Source organism: Talaromyces marneffei, chromosome 3 (genome assembly GCF_009556855.1).
Source record: "Talaromyces marneffei chromosome 3, complete sequence".
Classification (NCBI taxonomy): domain Eukaryota; kingdom Fungi; phylum Ascomycota; class Eurotiomycetes; order Eurotiales; family Trichocomaceae; genus Talaromyces; species Talaromyces marneffei.
The window spans coordinates 1178342-1196953 of NC_072350.1; the positions used below are offsets into that span (position 1 = coordinate 1178342).

General features: G+C 47.2%; 5 protein-coding genes across 5 annotated transcripts; 1 reads left to right on the forward strand and 4 right to left on the reverse strand.

The window, feature by feature from the left end:
• Positions 1–1623: 1623 nt before the first annotated feature.
• Positions 1624–2681, forward strand: EYB26_004170 (uncharacterized protein; the record flags this gene model as incomplete). Its single annotated transcript, XM_054263464.1, has 3 exons — positions 1624–1668; positions 1761–1849; positions 1907–2681. 3 exons carry the CDS (start codon positions 1624–1626, stop codon positions 2679–2681), a joined length of 909 nt encoding a protein of 302 aa, XP_054119439.1.
• Positions 2682–3117: 436 nt separating this feature from the next.
• On the reverse strand, positions 3118–5568 carry EYB26_004171 (uncharacterized protein; the record flags this gene model as incomplete). The annotated part of the gene is made up of 7 exons (XM_054263465.1): positions 3118–3286; positions 3345–3429; positions 3483–4383; positions 4431–5184; positions 5238–5332; positions 5397–5466; positions 5540–5568. 7 exons carry the CDS (start codon positions 5566–5568, stop codon positions 3118–3120), a joined length of 2103 nt encoding a protein of 700 aa, XP_054119440.1.
• A 659-nt stretch (positions 5569–6227) lies between these two features.
• Positions 6228–8539, reverse strand: EYB26_004172 (uncharacterized protein; the record flags this gene model as incomplete). The annotated part of the gene is made up of 4 exons (XM_054263466.1): positions 6228–6284; positions 6340–7236; positions 7282–8031; positions 8096–8539. 4 exons carry the CDS (start codon positions 8537–8539, stop codon positions 6228–6230), a joined length of 2148 nt encoding a protein of 715 aa, XP_054119441.1.
• A 1159-nt stretch (positions 8540–9698) lies between these two features.
• EYB26_004173 (uncharacterized protein) lies at positions 9699–13074 on the reverse strand (the record flags this gene model as incomplete). Its single annotated transcript, XM_054263467.1, has 8 exons — positions 9699–9810; positions 9859–10006; positions 10062–10545; positions 10594–11000; positions 11055–11149; positions 11199–12362; positions 12654–12688; positions 13063–13074. The coding sequence occupies 8 exons, from the start codon at positions 13072–13074 to the stop codon at positions 9699–9701; spliced, it is 2457 nt and encodes an 818-aa protein (XP_054119442.1).
• Positions 13075–14373: 1299 nt separating this feature from the next.
• On the reverse strand, positions 14374–18343 carry EYB26_004174 (uncharacterized protein; the record flags this gene model as incomplete). The annotated part of the gene is made up of 6 exons (XM_054263468.1): positions 14374–14464; positions 14513–15180; positions 15231–15490; positions 15547–15756; positions 15808–18235; positions 18296–18343. 6 exons carry the CDS (start codon positions 18341–18343, stop codon positions 14374–14376), a joined length of 3705 nt encoding a protein of 1234 aa, XP_054119443.1.
• Positions 18344–18612: the final 269 nt, after the last annotated feature.

An 18612-nucleotide genomic window follows, 5' to 3' on the forward strand; every position in this document is an offset into this window, starting at 1 on the left:
ATAATCCAGCTAGTGTACGATAAAGTAACTAGATGATTACTACAGAGTATACCGGCCGTGCAGTAGCAATGGATAGATGCAGGAGAGAAAATCGATGATGCAAGGTAGCAAGGGCAGGCAGCATATTTCAATGTTACGTATTTCCTGTTTCTGCCACTCGGAGGTGCTCCACTCGGACATGTCAATCAGACTATAATTTGTTATATAAACATACGTACACCTGTGTCCACTATTTATTTACGGCCATCGTGATAGGATAGTTTCGTCCGATTTGCGCCATTCCGACGACAAGTCTGCATTGTACTTGTGCCCCAGTAAATTAAACGTCCAGTTGAGAAGCGTGCCTAGACAGACAAAAATAGATGAATTCTAGACCAAAGATATTGCCCCACCATTGAGAGCCCTAGATTTAACACTAAACCAAGCCATCTGTGAAGCCCTGACGGTCTCGAGTCATGCTGTAGCTAAATGCAAGTAACAGTTCCGCGCTAATGTGAAACTTGAGCTGCAAGCGGCCACTACTCTGTAGTAAGCAGGGACTAAATGTACACATTGGATACTGTTTAGTATGAAAAAGGTAAGTTATCCGAGTTATGACAAGCGAAATGCGAGACATTTCGTATTCCTCCATGCGGCTGCAGACTAGCATCGGCCTACGTGATTCTAATACGGCCCAAACAAATCGGCTTGTACGGCGCTGCCTGCTTATCGCTCTGTAATTAACGTGTAGAATACGTAGTAATTAATGTACACAAATGTTGCGTCTCAGATCATTCGTCAAAAGATACCCTATGCCCTAATCCTCAGTGGTCTACCGGTCATGATTGGCGCTTGTCACTGCAATTGCAGCAACCCGCGCTAGAACAGGGTTCGACTCCCTGCTGGGGAGGGTTTTCTTTTTTCTTTTTTTTTGTACACCATAGAAATGAGAAAGTGTACCAAAACGCCGTGGGTTTTCCCAACGATAAAGAAGGTCTCGAATACCCATCCACCATGCTTGCCACGGCTCGATGGCCATTACCAGGGGCTCTACAGCCCAACCATCCAGGGGTGACTCCACTTATCAATCCATGTCGCGCCATGAATGACTAGGAGTAAAATAGGAAGAGCTGCGAGAGTAAGAACTTGTCATCCACGCAATATGATACTTTCGCAGGTTTGTTTTGGTAGTGCTGAATGATGGTGCGCCTAGGATGTAGGACATGACTCTACGTAGGTAACTCGCTCCATGACGTATACCACCTCTTATCGATAAGCCGACAGTCAGTCAAGCTTGTGCAAAACAATCGTCAACATTGAAGAACATGGCGATTGTTTTGCCGGGAAAGTGTCATTGTTTCTTTGGATACTTAAGTAAATATTCTAGACAAGGGATTCCAAGTGGACTAGTCTATCTATCTACTTTGAATTTGATATATATTGCCCAGAATAGCGAAGGTAAATGATAAGGACTTGGTTAGTAACTATGGTCCTATCTTATCAGGCGAATACCATTGGCCGCTCGAGGAAAGTGGCCTCGTTCAACAACTTGAACCCTTTAATTGCTTTCACCTACCTCAATCATTTGACATTCCTAGATACATACACAATCTACTCACATACTATACATTGCAGCTGTTAATCATGGCGCCAGTACACAAAGTGGCCGTTATACAGTGGCATATCAAAGTCTGTCCTGCCCAACAACTTCCCCGCACGATCAGCCAACCTGGTATACTTCATGACGATAAAAGAACCATACTAACCGGCATAACGAACAGAATCTCGACCCAGAATACAATCACTCCCAAGCCGTCAAGTATATCACATCTGCCGCCGCCGATGGCGCCGTCCTCGCTGTTCTCCCAGAGTACGTCCTCCCTGGAGATACCTCTTAACTTACTCTTCTAAGTTAATATCATACAAGATACCACCTCTGCGGCTGGGACCCGGAATCACCATCCTTCTATACACAAGCCTTTCAAAATCAGCCCTACCTCGACGCTTACTGCCACCTAGCCCAAAAACTACACATCAACATCGTGCCAGGAACAATGATCATACCCGAGCCAAAAGACCCCGCTGCTACAAACGAAACAGAAAAACGCTACGCCCTCTACAACACAGCCTACTTCATTTCTTCAACCGGCACCATCCTCGGCAAATACCGCAAAAAGAATATCTGGTACCCCGAACGTCCATATTTGACGTCTAGCGGCACCGAACCCCATGAAGTTCTGGATACGGAGATTGGCAAAATTGGCATGCTGATATGCTGGGATCTCGCGTTCCCCGAAGCATTCCGCGAACTAATCGCAAAGGGCGCGGAGACCATCATCATGCCTACGTACTGGGGCAAACACGACGTGAGCGAGGAAGTGCTGAAAATTAATCCGAATAGTGAGCAGCTCTTTATCGAGTCTGCGCTTACATCGCGCTGTTTCGAGAATACGTGCGCAATCGTATTTGCGAATGCGGCCGGTCCTGCAGATTTTTATTTGGGTCTGTCGAGGGTCGTCGTGCCGTTTATTGGGCCGGTAGACGGTAAAAGTATGGATGCAGAAGAGGAAGGGGCGCTGGTTGTGGAATTGGATTTGTCGCTGCCGAAGTTGGCGGAGGAGAATTATAAGATTAGGCAGGATATTACATCGAAGGGGTGGCATTATAGTTATCGACATGATGCAGTTCTCAAGAAGACTTAGGCACTGGGCTGTCTAACAACTAATATGAATAGTATGATCAGATTGAATTAGTACTGGAATGGAATCATTCAGCTGATATAGGTAGAATAAATAACAACGCAGTGCTAAACAAGGGGAATTCCTAGAACATGTAATAGCAACATTGATAATAGGACATAAAAGAAAGGAAACATACACATCGAAGGTGTCATCATGGAACATTCATCAATCATAATATCAATTGATGATCAAACTCGTCATGCGCACTCAACCACTTCCCAAAGACATAGGCAAATGCAACTAACCCTTTTCCAACGTCGCCCAGATCAACATAGAATATAATGGACATGAGGAACAGGCGCGAGAACAGAAAGCAGAAAGAAAAGGACAAAGGAAGCCGTCTAATTATCTACTACCAACTTGGCACCAAAGGCGTGACCAACTGACTAGGCTGAATTTACTGAACTTGACTGACGATTTCGCTGGCGCGGGTTAGGCTCTCAACCATTTGTTGGCATTCCTTTCGGCGACGGATGGTGTAGTCGCTTTCCTTAAGGAGATCGTCGAGTTCGTTGTTGCGGTACATCATTTCGAGAAGTTCGCGTTGCATTTCGTCTTTGGAGAATCTATTCCACGTAAGTCAAAACGATCAAGGCTGTTACTCAGTAATAATGTAGTACTTACTGAACAAGAGTGTACATAATAGCCTTGGGAACCATATCAATCATCGTCCGCTTGACAATGTTAAAGTAAGAGGTAATCAACAGTTCTAAAATCAGTCAGCTAAGTTGCATTAAAACGATATCAAAGGACGAAACGTACTGATAACTTCGACTTCAATATTCTCTCGCTCGTTCAAAGTGCCAGATGCCTTCAGTGTTGGTGGGGGAGGCTCCATAGCAGCCAACTTCTTCTTGTTCTTTGATGCAAAGAAACTACCGAAGAACCCGCCATCCTTATTCGCATCAGGGATAGTCTCCAATGAAGGACTGGATGAACGAGGTGGCAGTGGCTTGCCGGTCTTGGGGTCAACCTGGGTTGGTTTGCTGCCCTGCGTCCGCTCGTTGACGATGGCCATAGCACGATGACCATTCAGGAAATCCGGGTGACCTGTGTTGATATAGCAAGCCTCCATGTTGACCAAATCCTTGACGAGCTTGTTGCACGGCTCCATTGACTTCTTGAAGAATTGAATGACCACATTGTGGAACTTTTCTTTGAGCATAGGGTAACGACGGAACAAGTTCTTGTTCAACAGCTGGCTCAAAATTCGGACAAGTTCATCGTATACAAGCGACACACACTTGAGCGAAGGGTCTTCAAGTCGCTTGATCTGTTGTTTGACAATGAGTTCGAAAGCGGTAGTTCCGACGAAAAGCGCTGGCGATGAACCGGATGAGTTATAAAGGATTGTTCGGATATCGAGATCCTTGACATGGTCAAAGGGGTCGATGGCCTTGATACCGTTCGAATAGATCTCGTGGAAAACAAAGCTGATACGAGCACCACCAGACAACTCGATGTTGGAAAGCTCCTGGTTCTTACCGTCTAGAGCGGTACGGTACTCGTTGCTAAACTCTGTGATGATGTTCAAGACTATGTTCGCACTGTTACCAAGCATCGAGTCGCCAAGTTGAGACAACTCTTGGGTATATTTCTGCAGCGAGGATGAAATTCTGGCCTTGATATCTGGGAGTGTTTGTTTGATATGCATCATAAGAATCTACAACAAGTCAGCAGATGCGATCCAGCCCAATTAACTGAGCTTACCAGGTTGAGCTTCCGGGCCAAATAAGGAGTACCGCAGTAGCTAGCCTTATTCCTGTAGGCCTTGTGACCCTCGAAAAAGTTCTTTTCGTGCTCCAGAGCATATGAGATAGGACGCTTGTTCTCAATATCACGTTGACCTCGGTTAACAACCGGAACATATCCGAGCCGTAAGGGAATAATCCTGCCTGCAAGAATATCCACAACATCGGTACCCTCGTCCATCAGATCGACCTTTGTCAAGACACCAATGGTACGTTGACCTTCAGGGTCAACCTCACGAGCAAGCTTCAAACCATCGGAGTTGGCCAAATCCTGGTTGGCAGCGGTGACAGCGAGAACAATGGCGTTAGGTTTGCTAATGTACTTCAACACCATGTCCTTGATCTGCTTCTCAATATCCTTCGGTTGATCGCCAACGGGCACCTTGGTCAAACCGGGTAAATCGACGAGAGTCAAAGTAAGGACGTTCGGCGAGTAGATGCGCAGGTTGATAGGGACGGGAGAAATGCCAGCATTTTTACCGACTTTGGTCTCAGTTTCGCGGATAATCTCCTCTCGGATCTTGTTGAAGTCGTAGAACTTTTGTCCAGGGATGTGCAAGAACTCGCCGTACTCGTCCACATTGGCCGCACTGTCGGAAGTTCCTTCTACAGCCTTGTCCTCGTCCGTTCCATTTGGCTGTTTATTGGGCGGTCGGTTGATCAGCTGTAGAATCAGGGGTCGGCGAGTGACGATTCCAGATCCTCGTGGCAAACTATCATCAAGTCAACAGTTGTCCCTTCGGGTACTCAAGCTCAATAAACTCACAAATCTCGTCCGACAATGTTCTCCAAAACGGAACTCTTTCCACTAGATTGCGAACCGACGACGGCGATCTGTGGCAAATCGATAGGGTTTTGTACCTGGCCGAGGAAAGCGAGTCAGTCTATACCGTCTTCGATTGAGGGGGGTACGGAGAGCACATACTCCTACTGTCGAAAAGACATCTTGAAGCTTGTTCACCAAGGAGATCAATCCAGGATCGTTGACGTTGATTCTGTAGTTGTTGTGGTGGTGGTTAGCTGGCTGTTATCCATTCGTCACAAGAGCTGTATTGGGGGAATGCGCACGAGTAGCCAGAGGGGGGGGCGGTGGCCATTCTGGCGGTATTGTAGCTGCAATTATTCGAGTCGCACTGATGGGGGGCAGCTGTAGGATAAGCGGTGACAGCTGTATAAGGTGTTAGGTAGTGATTTGGAACAGAATTCTCGGAGAGGATTGTATTCACACGAAGAGGGAAGTGGTGATGGTGGGTGATGATATACACAGGCCGCAACAATTCGGGCAGGCTCAACTTGCAAAGGAACTAAGTACGTAGTGGTAAATAGTGGTTATACTGTTTTAGGCCTAGCGTGTTCCGGGAGTCATGGGTCTGTTGATTTTGGAGGCATCCAGGGTCCACGAAGTGGCACGATATGCTCACTTGACATTTGTGGCAGTCCAAGTCGGATTTATTATTTGGCCTTCTACTCGGAGTATAACAATCTTCATAATTGCAAGTTATTGCACTGTTTCGTGCAACAAGACGATACGTATGACGCGGCACAGGCTTGGATTATCAGTTTGCCTCCGACAATTGTGCTGCCTTGACAATGTGGACCAGTGTACGGTTATACTAAACAAAAATCATAGAACTAGGTACAATGCTGACAGGGAAATATTGGGTAGCAAAGAAATATCAAGCAAAAAGATATACTACAGACGTTTGACCATCCATATAACAACTCAAAAAAAAAGTGTCTATTCAACCCAGCCAGTCTACTCATCAGAAACTGTAGCAAATCGCTCAAACATGTCTGACAGCAGTTTCTCGTACTAGAATAGCAAATCAGTTTTATACCTCTAGTTTTTCGGGAATATAAGGACATACCTTGGCTGAGACTGCCTTTTCATCATCCGGAACTTCAAACTTCATGTTTCGCAGACCTGTCTGGATATCTGCAGTCGCCTCGCGGACCTTGGCCCAGCTTTGGCCTTGGGCTACTGCCTTTTGTGCTTCGTCGTGGTAGCCCATAAACGCCTTCATCATGTACTCGGTCTTCCAGAGAGGACAGAACTGGTCGTAGTCACTGTAACCGTTCTGCTGCAAAAAGTCGTCCTTGAGAAGCGCTGCCACATCTAGAGTAATCTTATCCGAATCTCCCAATGCAGACTTTCCGACGAGCTGCACAACTTGGTCGAGGTCTTCAGAGTTGGACAAAAGCTCTCGAATCTGGTCTCGGAGGCGAGGGAATTCGGGATGCTCTTTTTCGTAATATTTGTCTAGAATGGTGGTATATTTGCTGTAAGAGACCGTAGTGTTGATTGAAGGGAAATGTTTGCGCTGAGCCAACTTCTTATCCAAGCCCCAAAACACTTGCACAATACCCAGAGTACTGGTGGTGACAGGATCAGTGAAATCACCACCAGGGGGACTCACGGCACCGACAATGCTGACACTACCCTCACGCTCGGGACTACCGAGAGCAACACTCTTGCCAGCTCGCTCGTAGAAGGACGCCAACTTAGCACCGAGGTAAGCAGGGAAACCCTGATCTGCAGGCATTTCACCAAGACGACCAGAGATTTCACGCAAAGCTTCGGCCCAGCGAGAACTGGAATCGGCCATCATGGCCACGTTCTTTCCTTGATCACGGAAGTACTCGGCAACTGTAATACCAGTGTAGATAGAAGCTTCACGAGCAGCGACGGGCATATTTGATGTGTTGGCAATAAGACATGTACGCTTCATGATGGGTTCTTTGCGACCGTTGATTTCAATAGAGAGCTACAAACTTAGTATGATCTGAGAAAGATTGAGGGTCGAACGCACCTCTGGGAAATCCATCAACACTTCAGCCATCTCATTTCCACGCTCACCACATCCAACATAGACGATAATATCACTGTTTGAGAACTTGGACACGGACTGCGAAATGACCGTTTTACCACAACCGAAAGCTCCCGGAATACAAACAGTACCACCCTGGACACTAGGGAACAGAGAGTCCAACACTCTCTGGCCGACGATAAATGGCGAGTCGGACGCAAGCTTCTCGTTCACTGGTCGAGGAACACGAACGGGCCAAGTGTGCATCATACCATGTTCGGATTTTTTGCCGTCAAACTCGATTTCCAAAATCTTCTCGTCCACGGTGTAGCTTCCGGCCTCTGCTATTTTGGTGATTTTACCCCGGACACGAGGTGGAAGAAGGATCTTGTGCTCATCCAGCAAACTGTTCTCATGGACGATACCCCAGATATCACCACCGGTAATCATATCGCCCACCTTCTTGGTCGGCTTGAAATCCCACTTCTTCACGCGGTCAAGGGCCGGCACGGCGATCCCACGGGGGATGTAAATACTCTCGGAGGAGTCTGCGATGGCCTTGAGCGGTCGCTGAATACCATCGTAGATTGTCTCCATAAGACCAGGGCCCAGCTCGACAGACAGGGGTTTACCGGTCCGGGTAACGGGGTCACCGACTTTGACGCCGGCTGTTTCTTCGTAGACTTGGATTGTTGCTTTGTCGCCGTCGATACGGATGACTTCACCAACAAGACGGTCATGGCCGACGTGACACTACGATACATTAGCTTTTTGGCTGAATAGCTCGAAAAAGTCAGCAGACGACGAGGACACTCACCAACTCGTACATGGCACAACCAATCATTTTCTCGGCCACCACGACGGGACCGGAAATAGAAAAGACGGCGCCGAGCTGTTCATCGTCGTTCTGCTTTTTGTCAGAGGGCGCCATGACGGGTGGAGGTGAGGGAGACGGCGACGGCAAGGAAGGAGGTTGCAGCTCGACAATAATTTCAGCGGGGACGTTGTCTGCGGTCAACGGTGAGGTATGTGTTGGAGAGGATATTGGTGAGTCGTGGGAGTTGATAAAGGCGGAGGAGGTGGGAGTTGAAGTTGGAGTTGGAGTTGCGGGCAGTGGTGGCAGGTCCAGGTCCAAAGGTGGAGAAGCTGTCGTAACTGCTTCGGCAGAATCAACCAGCTCTAGGAACGGCTTGTTATGCGACAGCAAGTCCAGTAGAGACGGGCGGACCTTGAGTCGAGGTCTTAATCCTAGACCAAGCATGCGCTTTACTAATTATTGCACAGATGAATGTTGTTTGTTGCGAGTAAGTTTCAACTGGTAGTCAGACTGTTGTGGTTTGTCTGTCTTAGCTGAGCCAATATTAAGCCTAGGTACTACGTAGCGTCATCTTCATTCGGGCCGATAATTAGTTAGTACCTTGTATATGTTACAATATTGGACATTCCGATAACCAATCAGTTGTTTCTAATAAAGAATATGAATAGAAGCAGCCTATATGCCCAGCAGCCAAGTGAAGTCAGGTTTGGAAGCAATCAGGCAGCAGGGCCCTCCTACATGGCTTATCTTCCTCATCTTGTACCCTAAACCTAGAATTAGGGTTACCATGTGTCATCCTCACAACAGTCAAAATCTTCCAACTCTACAAGTACAGATTTTACAGCTAGCTCCTAAACAAGTCGTTTCTCGTTCTGTTAAAAGCTGAGGAAATACTTGCAGAAAGCAAGAAAGCCACCCCATGTTTGCTATTCACAGCCAGCTAATCACCACGATGACATCACACACATCCCAGCTCAGTCTCCATGCCCGGAAATGCGTCGTTGGCTATTGTGAAGATGTTGGCAATACATCCCCCCTCCTCTTTTCCGATTTTGTTAACGTTTGTTCTGTGCTAATATGGATGACGCGAGATTATCTATGCCCTCTCGCCGTCGATATGCTTTACGGTTACGAGTGCATTAGAAGCTACAGGGGTAGTACGGGGATTGTAAATAGTTAATGTATGACCTAAGTACATAGCTTGTAACTAAATACTCATCAAAACCTAGGTAGATATATTCAAAAGTCAAGAAAACAGAATTGATCAATTCTAGCTATGCGGAAATATTTCTGCAGCGCCATTCTACCTAGCTGATCCGTGGATAATGTCTAGGATGAGATAAAAGAGCCAAAGCAACCAACTCAAACTGTCAAATACAAACTACCACTGTCAATGCCGACTTGAAAAGTTGAGGTAATCAATAATAACATCAATAACCTTGAAACCTAGGATGCATGTATAACGAAGGAAAATCAATATATGTGAGGAGATTGTCTCCATTGATGCTATCGGATAAATATAAAATACCAACCCGCGCCAAAACATGATCAAGTCGCCAATTGTGGACTCGGCACTCTCCTGATTCTAATACCATCTTATTGATCAAAGTTGGCTCGTCGTCGTTGATCGAAGAGCGCTCGTCCGGGTAAAATCCGAAGATTTCGAAAATCTGCCTTTGCTAGAACTACTTTCGCCGGGGTTATCTCGTGTCCATCTATAATCGTCAGTAAATAGTGTTATCAAATAGAGAAACTTGACGTACATCCGCACAACGTAGTCATCACCGGCAGAGGCAAACATGCTTGGGTTCTTCGGATTCCAAGAGATCGCATTGACACATCCTTTCGTGTGTCCTTCCAATACTTCCACAAGGGCTCCATTCTCCCTGTGCCAGATGTAAATTTGGGAGTCTAACCACACGATGCGTTAGTCAAAATAATTACCATTCTCCATGTAATGACGTACCCTCGCTTCCGCTGACAACGAAATTCTCGCCGGCACCACCAAACCGACTTCGAATCACCCATTCCCCTCGCTTCTGTCCATCGAAACGACGAACAACTTCTGTCGTTTCAATGTCCATAAGTTGTATTTCATTATTCCTCAGACTTAGTAGAACATATCTCGAATCATTGCTGACACTAACCGATGTGATATGATTCTTGAGCGAGAGACAGTATTCTTCTGCACGTGACGCAAGATCATACACATATAGCTTGTCTTCATGATCCGACGAGATCAAACGGGTTCCATCCGGTGTGATGGCACAGTCTTGTGCTCGGAATCCGTCCCGCCACACGTGTATTGGACTTCGAGACCGTAATCCCCAATAACAGAGCGGCGCCTTGATATCCATAGAAGCTGTGACAAAGGTTTCGCCGTCAGGGGCCCAAGCAGCAGCGGTGACTATATCAGAATGGTGCTCGATCGTCATATAACAGTGGCCGGTCTAAAATCATGAGTATATGAAAGTACTTTGATTGATAAAGATACATACCTGAACATCCCAGACTTTGGCCGTCTTGTCTCGCGAACATGTAATTATCTTGGAGTCGTCTGGACTCCACGTAGCAAACACAACAGCGTCATTATGTTCGTAAAATCTGTGAATCACTGAAAATCTGTCTGTTACATCATAAATGATAACGGATTTGTCTTTACTGGCTGTAACGAGCTTTGTCCCATCGTGGGAAAACTCAACATACCAGACTTCGTTTGAATGCCTCGTTAATTGCATACTGCTATGTCGAGGGAAAGCGTTGCGGTCGCACATATGATCTGAATATAACGATGGTGGTTGCGCAGTGTTGTGAAATAGGCATTGATTGATCCAGTTACTCTTTACCTGATCCAGGAGAGAAGCCAGCCGATGATCTGGAATCATTACTGCGGGAGATATAAAAGCTACAGCTTGTTAGCTACCTCGAGATCAAGTAAAAGAGGGGTTGTACAACATACTCGACAAATCAGAAAGCAAAAGCTCTCGCGATAATGCAATCGATCCGCCCCAGCCTGATAGCTCTCGGAGATGCTCGACCGGACTCATCAATAGACTATACATATTAGCTATGTCACTCTTGAATAACAAAAGAATGCGAATACCTCGACAGTGCATGAAGTTGAGCAATATTATGGTTTAACGGGGTCAACTCATGTCGAAGGACCATCAACGCAGCCCCCAGATCTCGAGCCTCTAGTAATTCCAAGAATTTCTGTTGTCGCATCAGGAAAAGCATTTCATTCTTGTCCGCAGTCTCGGCAAGAGCCAGCTTGCCCCAAGACGATGGAGATTTACATTCTCCGTTGTTCGCCTCATGACCGTCCTCAAATGACTCGAGTAATAAATTTTCTGCTTCGGCCCATTGTCCGTCAAGCACTGCATTCCTGAAAGCTACCACCGAGGGACTTTCCAGCTCATATCCGCTTTCTCTGCTCAGAGCACTCGCGGCCCCGTTATAGCCTAGATCATATAACCCCTGTATCAAAATCCTGGTGACCTCCTCTCGGTCATGCCCAAAATATGACGAGGATACTGCTGATGGTTTCGTCGACCCATTGGTATTTGACTGTCCATTCTGCAGGTGATTGGAAGATTTTCCGTTCAGAGCGCTCTTCCCGCGCGACGACGTAGAGAAGAACCCATTCGATGTATCTGACCGTCCATTCGCTGTCGTCACTGAATCTCCATTGTTAGGCCGCATGTTTGACAAACGCCTGCGTTTGGGGGATGGCGGGTGGCGGCCTTCTGCACGGCCTGTTGTTGCACGTTGTACTCCACGGGTACCCGCAGAAGAAATGTCGGTAGCTAGCGGGGGTCGTGCAAAGAAGCTTCCCACGTCACTATTCCCGCCGATATCCGAGATTTCAGATGCGAAGGAAGACGAGGACGAGGACGAAATCTCTGAGCGGCGACGACGACGACGGAGGCGAGGCACGGAAGTTGAAGTATTCTCTGACAACGGATTTGTATCGACCCCGTTACCGTTGGATGCAGGGTGTAGAGGAGGAGGGGAATATCCCGTATACTGAGAGAACGAGTCCCGCTGTTCTGCAATTATCGGCGGTGGTGAGGGAATCAGTTGGTCGAGGTCGACGGAGGTAGAGGTAGTGGTGCTAGGGGATTCGGGGTGGTCGGAGGCGATAGGGGAGGGAGAGTCTTGCGAGAAGTGGTCTGCCAGGTCGAAGATGAGCGAGTTGCCTTCGGCCTGGCTCCGAGAAAGAACCAGGTAGGCGTTGTAGGTGGTTGTTGGAAGATCGTAGCCCGAGCTTCAGTTTAGGTCAACCGAGGCTTTTGTGTTTGGGTACGATGGTATAGTTTTGTGGTGTCCAGTATAGAACCCAAAACCACGCAGAGGGTGGTAGTGGGAGCAGAGCAAGGTGCAAAGAAGTAAGAATGGCAGACTGTTGTTGATATAATAGTTGGTTCGTCGTTGTGGTGCAAGTGGGAAGTCAGCAGCTTATCACTCTATCCGTACCTATCAGCCAAGCGCAGCAGGCGCGGAGTAGAAGCTCCACTTACCTACGGCACGAAGTCGTTGTCCTCTACATATTACATACAGAACAAGAACACTTTCTTCAAAGCCCGACGACAACTGGCTTATTCTCAGATAGTTGAGAATCCCAATGCGGTACAATAGTCGAAACGTGGGAAAATTACAAAAACAAATAAATTCAAAATGCGTCGGTGGAAAGGACGCAAAAGAACATCGTAGGTATTAATACTTATGGATATGGAATAAACCACAGAGATGCGGAATCCGTTGGCCGCTCAGTCCGCTCCGCCTGTGGCTTTCAGACATCCAATGGCTAAGTTATCTTATTTAATATTATCTTATTTCTATGGTGGCTGATATAGTCTTATCAACGGTGTGCGTGTCTGTCTGTCTGTCTGTCTGTCTGTCTGTCTGGGGCATGAGGGGCATTTATCCAGTATCAGAGTCGATCTTTGAATGGACGGGTAACTTACGGTACGGGTCATCTGCCATGAGCTGTCTCGACTCCCAAGACTCCCAGGAATGTGGTCCGCTAAGTACTTGGGTGTGTACATGTACAGGTAAAAGAACAGTATTAATACAATCAGGCAGCATCGTGCCTCGTTCATTGTACCAAGCCTGTACGATTGACAAGTCACGAGGGGGATGCTGTCACCTGAGCCGATTCGCAGTCGTTAGACTCGCTCCAGCCTCCCGGTAACCCAAATGCCGGTAGAGACTGGACCATAGATAGCTCCCACGATAACCTGGTACGTACTACGGTAATGGGATGCTACTTTATCTCGACTCTAATCCGCATTAGTAGAAAACACAACACCGAAGAATCGGTCGAACGAGTCAGAACGCATACCATAGACTGCTTCAGAATGGACCATGACATGTTCACTGCCATCATTGACGCCAGCATGACGGGAATGAATTGCCACCCACGGGTGTCTATGGCTATATATTCCGGCTGCCCCTCACAGTTAGTTTCTCATTGTTCAAAACAAATCAAAGATAATTGAACACTATATTATTCAATTTACCAATATTGTCTCATACCAAACCTATCTCATATCAAACCTTACTACCTAAAACAAAATGGGTTGCAACTGCGGATCCTCCTGCCCCTGCACGGGCGTGAATGAGTGCACCTGCGACAGCAAGTGTGCCTGCAAGGGCTGTGGAGTATGTATCCTGTCCCTCCCCGACCGTTTCTGCATGAAACTGGTGTCCGTTCATTTGTGAATCTCTAGCGGGTGCTGATTGGCATTGTGTTTCTTATAGAAGTAAATTATTCTCTCTCGTTGCTCTCCAGCAAATCGGATGAATCACAGTAGATTCCTTCTGAGGAAGTATGTATCTCCTTACAAAAGCAGTTTCGATGAAGCTGGTGTCACAGTTTGTGAATTTCTGGCAGGTGCTGATTGACATGTTTTATAGAAATAGACTTGTCTTACAAGTCGAGAATGCCTATGAATAAGGAACTAGTTATTTGGATCATGTAATTAGGGTTGAGGATGTGCCTCTGAGTATTATGAATAATAATCATTGAAAACCAAACACAAAGTAAAAAAATTTCAACGAAGATCCATCCGTAAATCAGACAGATAATTTCATTATTGTGCCGAAGGCGATATTTGACATAATACTTCGTACGCCCATCAGATTTTCATAACTAGCATCAAAAGAACCTCACCATTTTCACCAATGCTCAAGCTACCGACTTTCATGCATAAGTAGAACAGCCGCCTTATGCTATGCCATAGACATAATCTCATTATCTAGAGAAATCAAAATATTTACGTCTTTGGCTTTGACGATCCGCCAGATGTAATCACTTTTCGAGCCTGTTCTCGCTCCATGCCAAAGATATTGACTAAATACTCAATACTGCGAACCGTTAGCTGCATTCAAAATGGTAAATAAATGGCAACAGACCTAGATTCGCAGGCCAGTCTCCTCTTCTCCTTTGTAAACTCTTTCTGACACGCATCCCACACAACTGCCCGTTCCTTGGCTAGAATGCTTTTCACACGCATCTTAAAAGACGCACTAACTGGTCGATGATCCGATGCTCGCACTTCATGGCGTCGGTATTCGGTCTGCTTGACCTTACCCACTCCACGGTACAAAATTCTATCGCACCAGGCTGGGGATCGCTTCTTGTCACTCGTGTCATATTCGTCCGAGTTGACATCATACTTATAGGTAGGTGCGAATGTAATCGGTGCTTCAGTAAATGTGCGCAGACGGAAGCTCGGGTTCTTTCGTTTAGACGCAAGTAATTGATCTCTATCTAGCAACTTGGGTAGGTTATTCTGTCGTACCGCTTCAATAACAACGTTGCGAGACATCGAATCAATTCGATAATTGAGATCACCATTGAGGATACATATCTCATGATCGAGAATCATTGACCCATCACCACCATTCACGAAAAGGTCGGTACGCGTACTGAGGCTATGTTCGGCCGGCAAAGATTCTGTTTCGAGAATTGCTGCAATGTCGTTATTTCGGTGAGCTGTATGTGATTGACCGGCAGCCAAATGGCAATTGATAAAGCACATTGAGCTGTCATCGAGCACAAATCGCAATATTAGTGCTCCCTAATACATGTCAGCATGTACTATCGGAAAAGACTTTCCACCAAGCATACCTTGTTGCCATGCAGACCGCCCATCCCACGCTTGACTTCGGCGGCACTGATGTTGCGGACTCTGTCTCGCTCCTTCTGCTTGATAAAAACACAAGTAAACAAGCCAATGAGGTTAGACGTATGGAGAAGAACGTATGGTTCTTCAAGCGGCATTACATTATTGATGCAAGCCGCCAAATGATCTCGCCACACCCGGTACTGTCGGCTCATATGCTCTTTTTCATTGTGCTCGCGTTTCTTGCTCCCTAGAAGTAAACTCTCTGTGGAAAATCAGCTTCCGTCCCCTTGAAATGCACAGATGGAAAGATATACGCACTGGCAGTGATCTTCTTGTCCTCTAAATCAACCAATTCTTGAAACCCAAAGACTAATAACTCCGGAGGCTGCTCTGCGTGAATAACGTTCTCAATAAAGGGATTGCCATGCAAGTCGCGGGGCATAGAGGCCCCAGCGTTCCAAGTCACAATTGTCGCTCGTATCTCCCTGAAATTGCAATATTCGACATCTCTGCTTTGCATCCGCGTTTCTATAGACTAGTCAGCAACCAATCCGCCAATACAAGTCAAAATTTACATACCCAACCAGTCATCTTCCAACATGCCATCCCACAAGCGTAGATAATTGTCCGTCCCAAGTGAAACGACTTGAAGACGATTCATTGTCCATAACGAGCTCGGATCGAGCACAAGTCCGCATACGGGGCTTTCATGAGCATGCCAGTCTTTCTTCACAGTCCATGGGTTGGTCGAAACGTCGTACACGTATACCATTCCCGTTTTGTATGCAGCCCATAAGTAGTCTCCAACAATTGCCAGTGAGTTGATCTTGTAGACACTAACATTTACGGATGCGATGCAGGAAAAGTCAGTCGAAGAATATACAGTAACCTTTCCATCTGCATGACCCAGATAGACTCGGCCGCCGTCCTTTGTCGTATGCGTCCCTGACGTGACTTCGCCACTGTGGTTGGTTCCTAATGGCTTTTTCAACACATGGAATGTGTCCCCATGAGCACTGGGACGGTAAACTCGAACTTCTTTGCCAGTAGCAAGCCACAGATCATCTCCAACTACCATAGAGAATGTGTGACCTTTTGCCACGCGGTCCTCGGGGTTGTCATAGCTGTATTGGAGATTTGGTGTACCGGTCTCGTCTGGCGGCCACACTAGTAGTTTCCCTTCATCATCCAAGGTCCACATTTCTTTCTTGTGGCGATAGATCTTGATGACTTCACGTCTCGATGGGTAGGATCGTGATGTGACAATTGACTGCGTACTGATATCTATTTCATGGATTTCTCCAACGCTGGTACCGACCCACAGACGAGTTCCTTCATCTTCCAGCCCAGTTCCAGGCTTAAAGGCGACCGTGTGAGCTTTGACGGTTTCTCCATGACTGATACTCATGATTTGCTCACCAGTGGTGAGATCCCAAACACGCGTCAAATAGCCGGTTGTACATACATGTTTACCGCACACGTCAAACTCACGTGTGTCATATCGAGTTGGAATCGTAAGGGGACCCGTTTTGAAAACCGGAGGACGACGGTTAACTTGGGAAGAATCAGGATAGTCTGTTCTAGACACTGGGGCTTCTTCTGGGTACGCTTCGTCTTCTGAGTCTCTCGAGTCGCTTCTCGATGTCGGCTTAGACGTGTCGTTATTTGCAAATTGCGAGTGGGACTGGCGAATTTTTGGTGTTTGAGGCGTATCAGGGACAAGCTTGCCACCAACGGCGGCAGTTTGCCTACGAGGCGGAGGGGCAAATTGTGTATTCATCTCCAATGTCGGAAGGCGACTTGGAGTAGGTATCCTGGGGGACCGCGATGGCAAATCAACTGATGCTCTAGTCGGTAAGTCGGGATTCCTGGACTCATTTGGTCCGACACTACGGGGCGGCGGCCGGCCTGAAGGACCATCGCGAGGAGGAAGACTAGGACGCAACTCGGGCCGATCATTGTTGGACAACTTTTTCGAAGCTACTGGCTCGGGTAATCTAGAATCACGCACGGGTGAAACTATTTGACTAGCTGATCTCGAATGCTTCGAAGGTGAAATGCCAGTGTTCCGCCTTGTGAAGCCAAACTCTCTTGTGTCGGCTGGATGTGAAGTAACTGCAGGTGGCCGGCTTCTAGTATCGGTGGACTGAATTGTGGTTAGATTTGGGCGGGTGCTTCTGTCAACGGGAGGCGGCAAAGAAAATGGCTCAGGAGTTGTCGACTGTGATCTTGAAATAAGGGGTGATTTGCGTGGTGGGGGATCTGCCTTGGTTTGGAGCTTTTCAGGACTACTTGGAGGTGTACTGAACGGCGAGATTTGGGCTGTTGTAGGATGGGTTGGTTCCTGGGTAGGGGTAAGTGCGCGAACATCTAGGTGGGAGATGTTCGCCGGCTTGGCCGGAATCTTCGGCTTCTCTGCTCTATTGACCGGGGGAGGAACAGAAGAACTCTTTACAGAACCAGTGGGTGAAGGCTCTCGTGATACTCGAGGAGCGCCGACTGATCTTGCGCAGGGAGATGCGGGATCCCTTGGGCGTATTGGACCTGGTGGACTTCGCGCCCCTGGTTTCGTCATGGGAGTAAGGTCGGAGTTTCCTCGATTGAAAGAAGGCCATTGTCCGCCACTGTGCCCATTGACTCCACGAGGAGGAGAACGAGGGGATTCAACAGTCAAGCTTGGTGTTATCTGCGGCGCATTACGGAAGGTCATCGACAGGGGCCGTCCAAACCGACGAGAGCCAGGGGACCTTTCTCTCTTCGAATCCGCCCAAGGAGGGTTTGATGTTCTATCGATGGCAGATACCGGTCCATTTTCCGAGCCACCGCTGACCGCCCAGGGTAGATGAGGGCGTGGTAAGTCCAGAGATGCACGAACTATTGGTTGTGTATCATCCAAATGATCGAATCTTTGGCGGGGGGTCCGTTCGTCATTCGATCCGGCCGTAGGTGATTTATTCCTAGAATATGAAAGATGTTCGAAATGAGACAACAGAGATGATACCGGTTTCTGTACACAAAACGGTTAGATGAGCGTAGACCGCTTCTGTTGCGAAATATTTCAACTTGCCAGATGCGCCTCATCGGTTCCTTCAACCCCTTTCCTATCTTCAGCCATGTCCCTGAGGCTCAACTTGGCTCAAATAGAGCCGAAACATATGTTCTATGTTCTCTCCGGATGTACACAGTCAAGAGAAAGCCGTGTTTATAGTTCGGTTCAAACTCAGCAATCCAATCGGTCACACGTCGGCGGGGTGGCTTAGATGCGGAAAGGTTCCACCTGAGTCAAAAGGAGTCGCAGAGTGGAATATACTCTGTATTTCTCAAGCTGGCACCTGTATGAAACTGTTGCTAACAGAGGTTATTCTAGGGAGTTCAAATATGAAG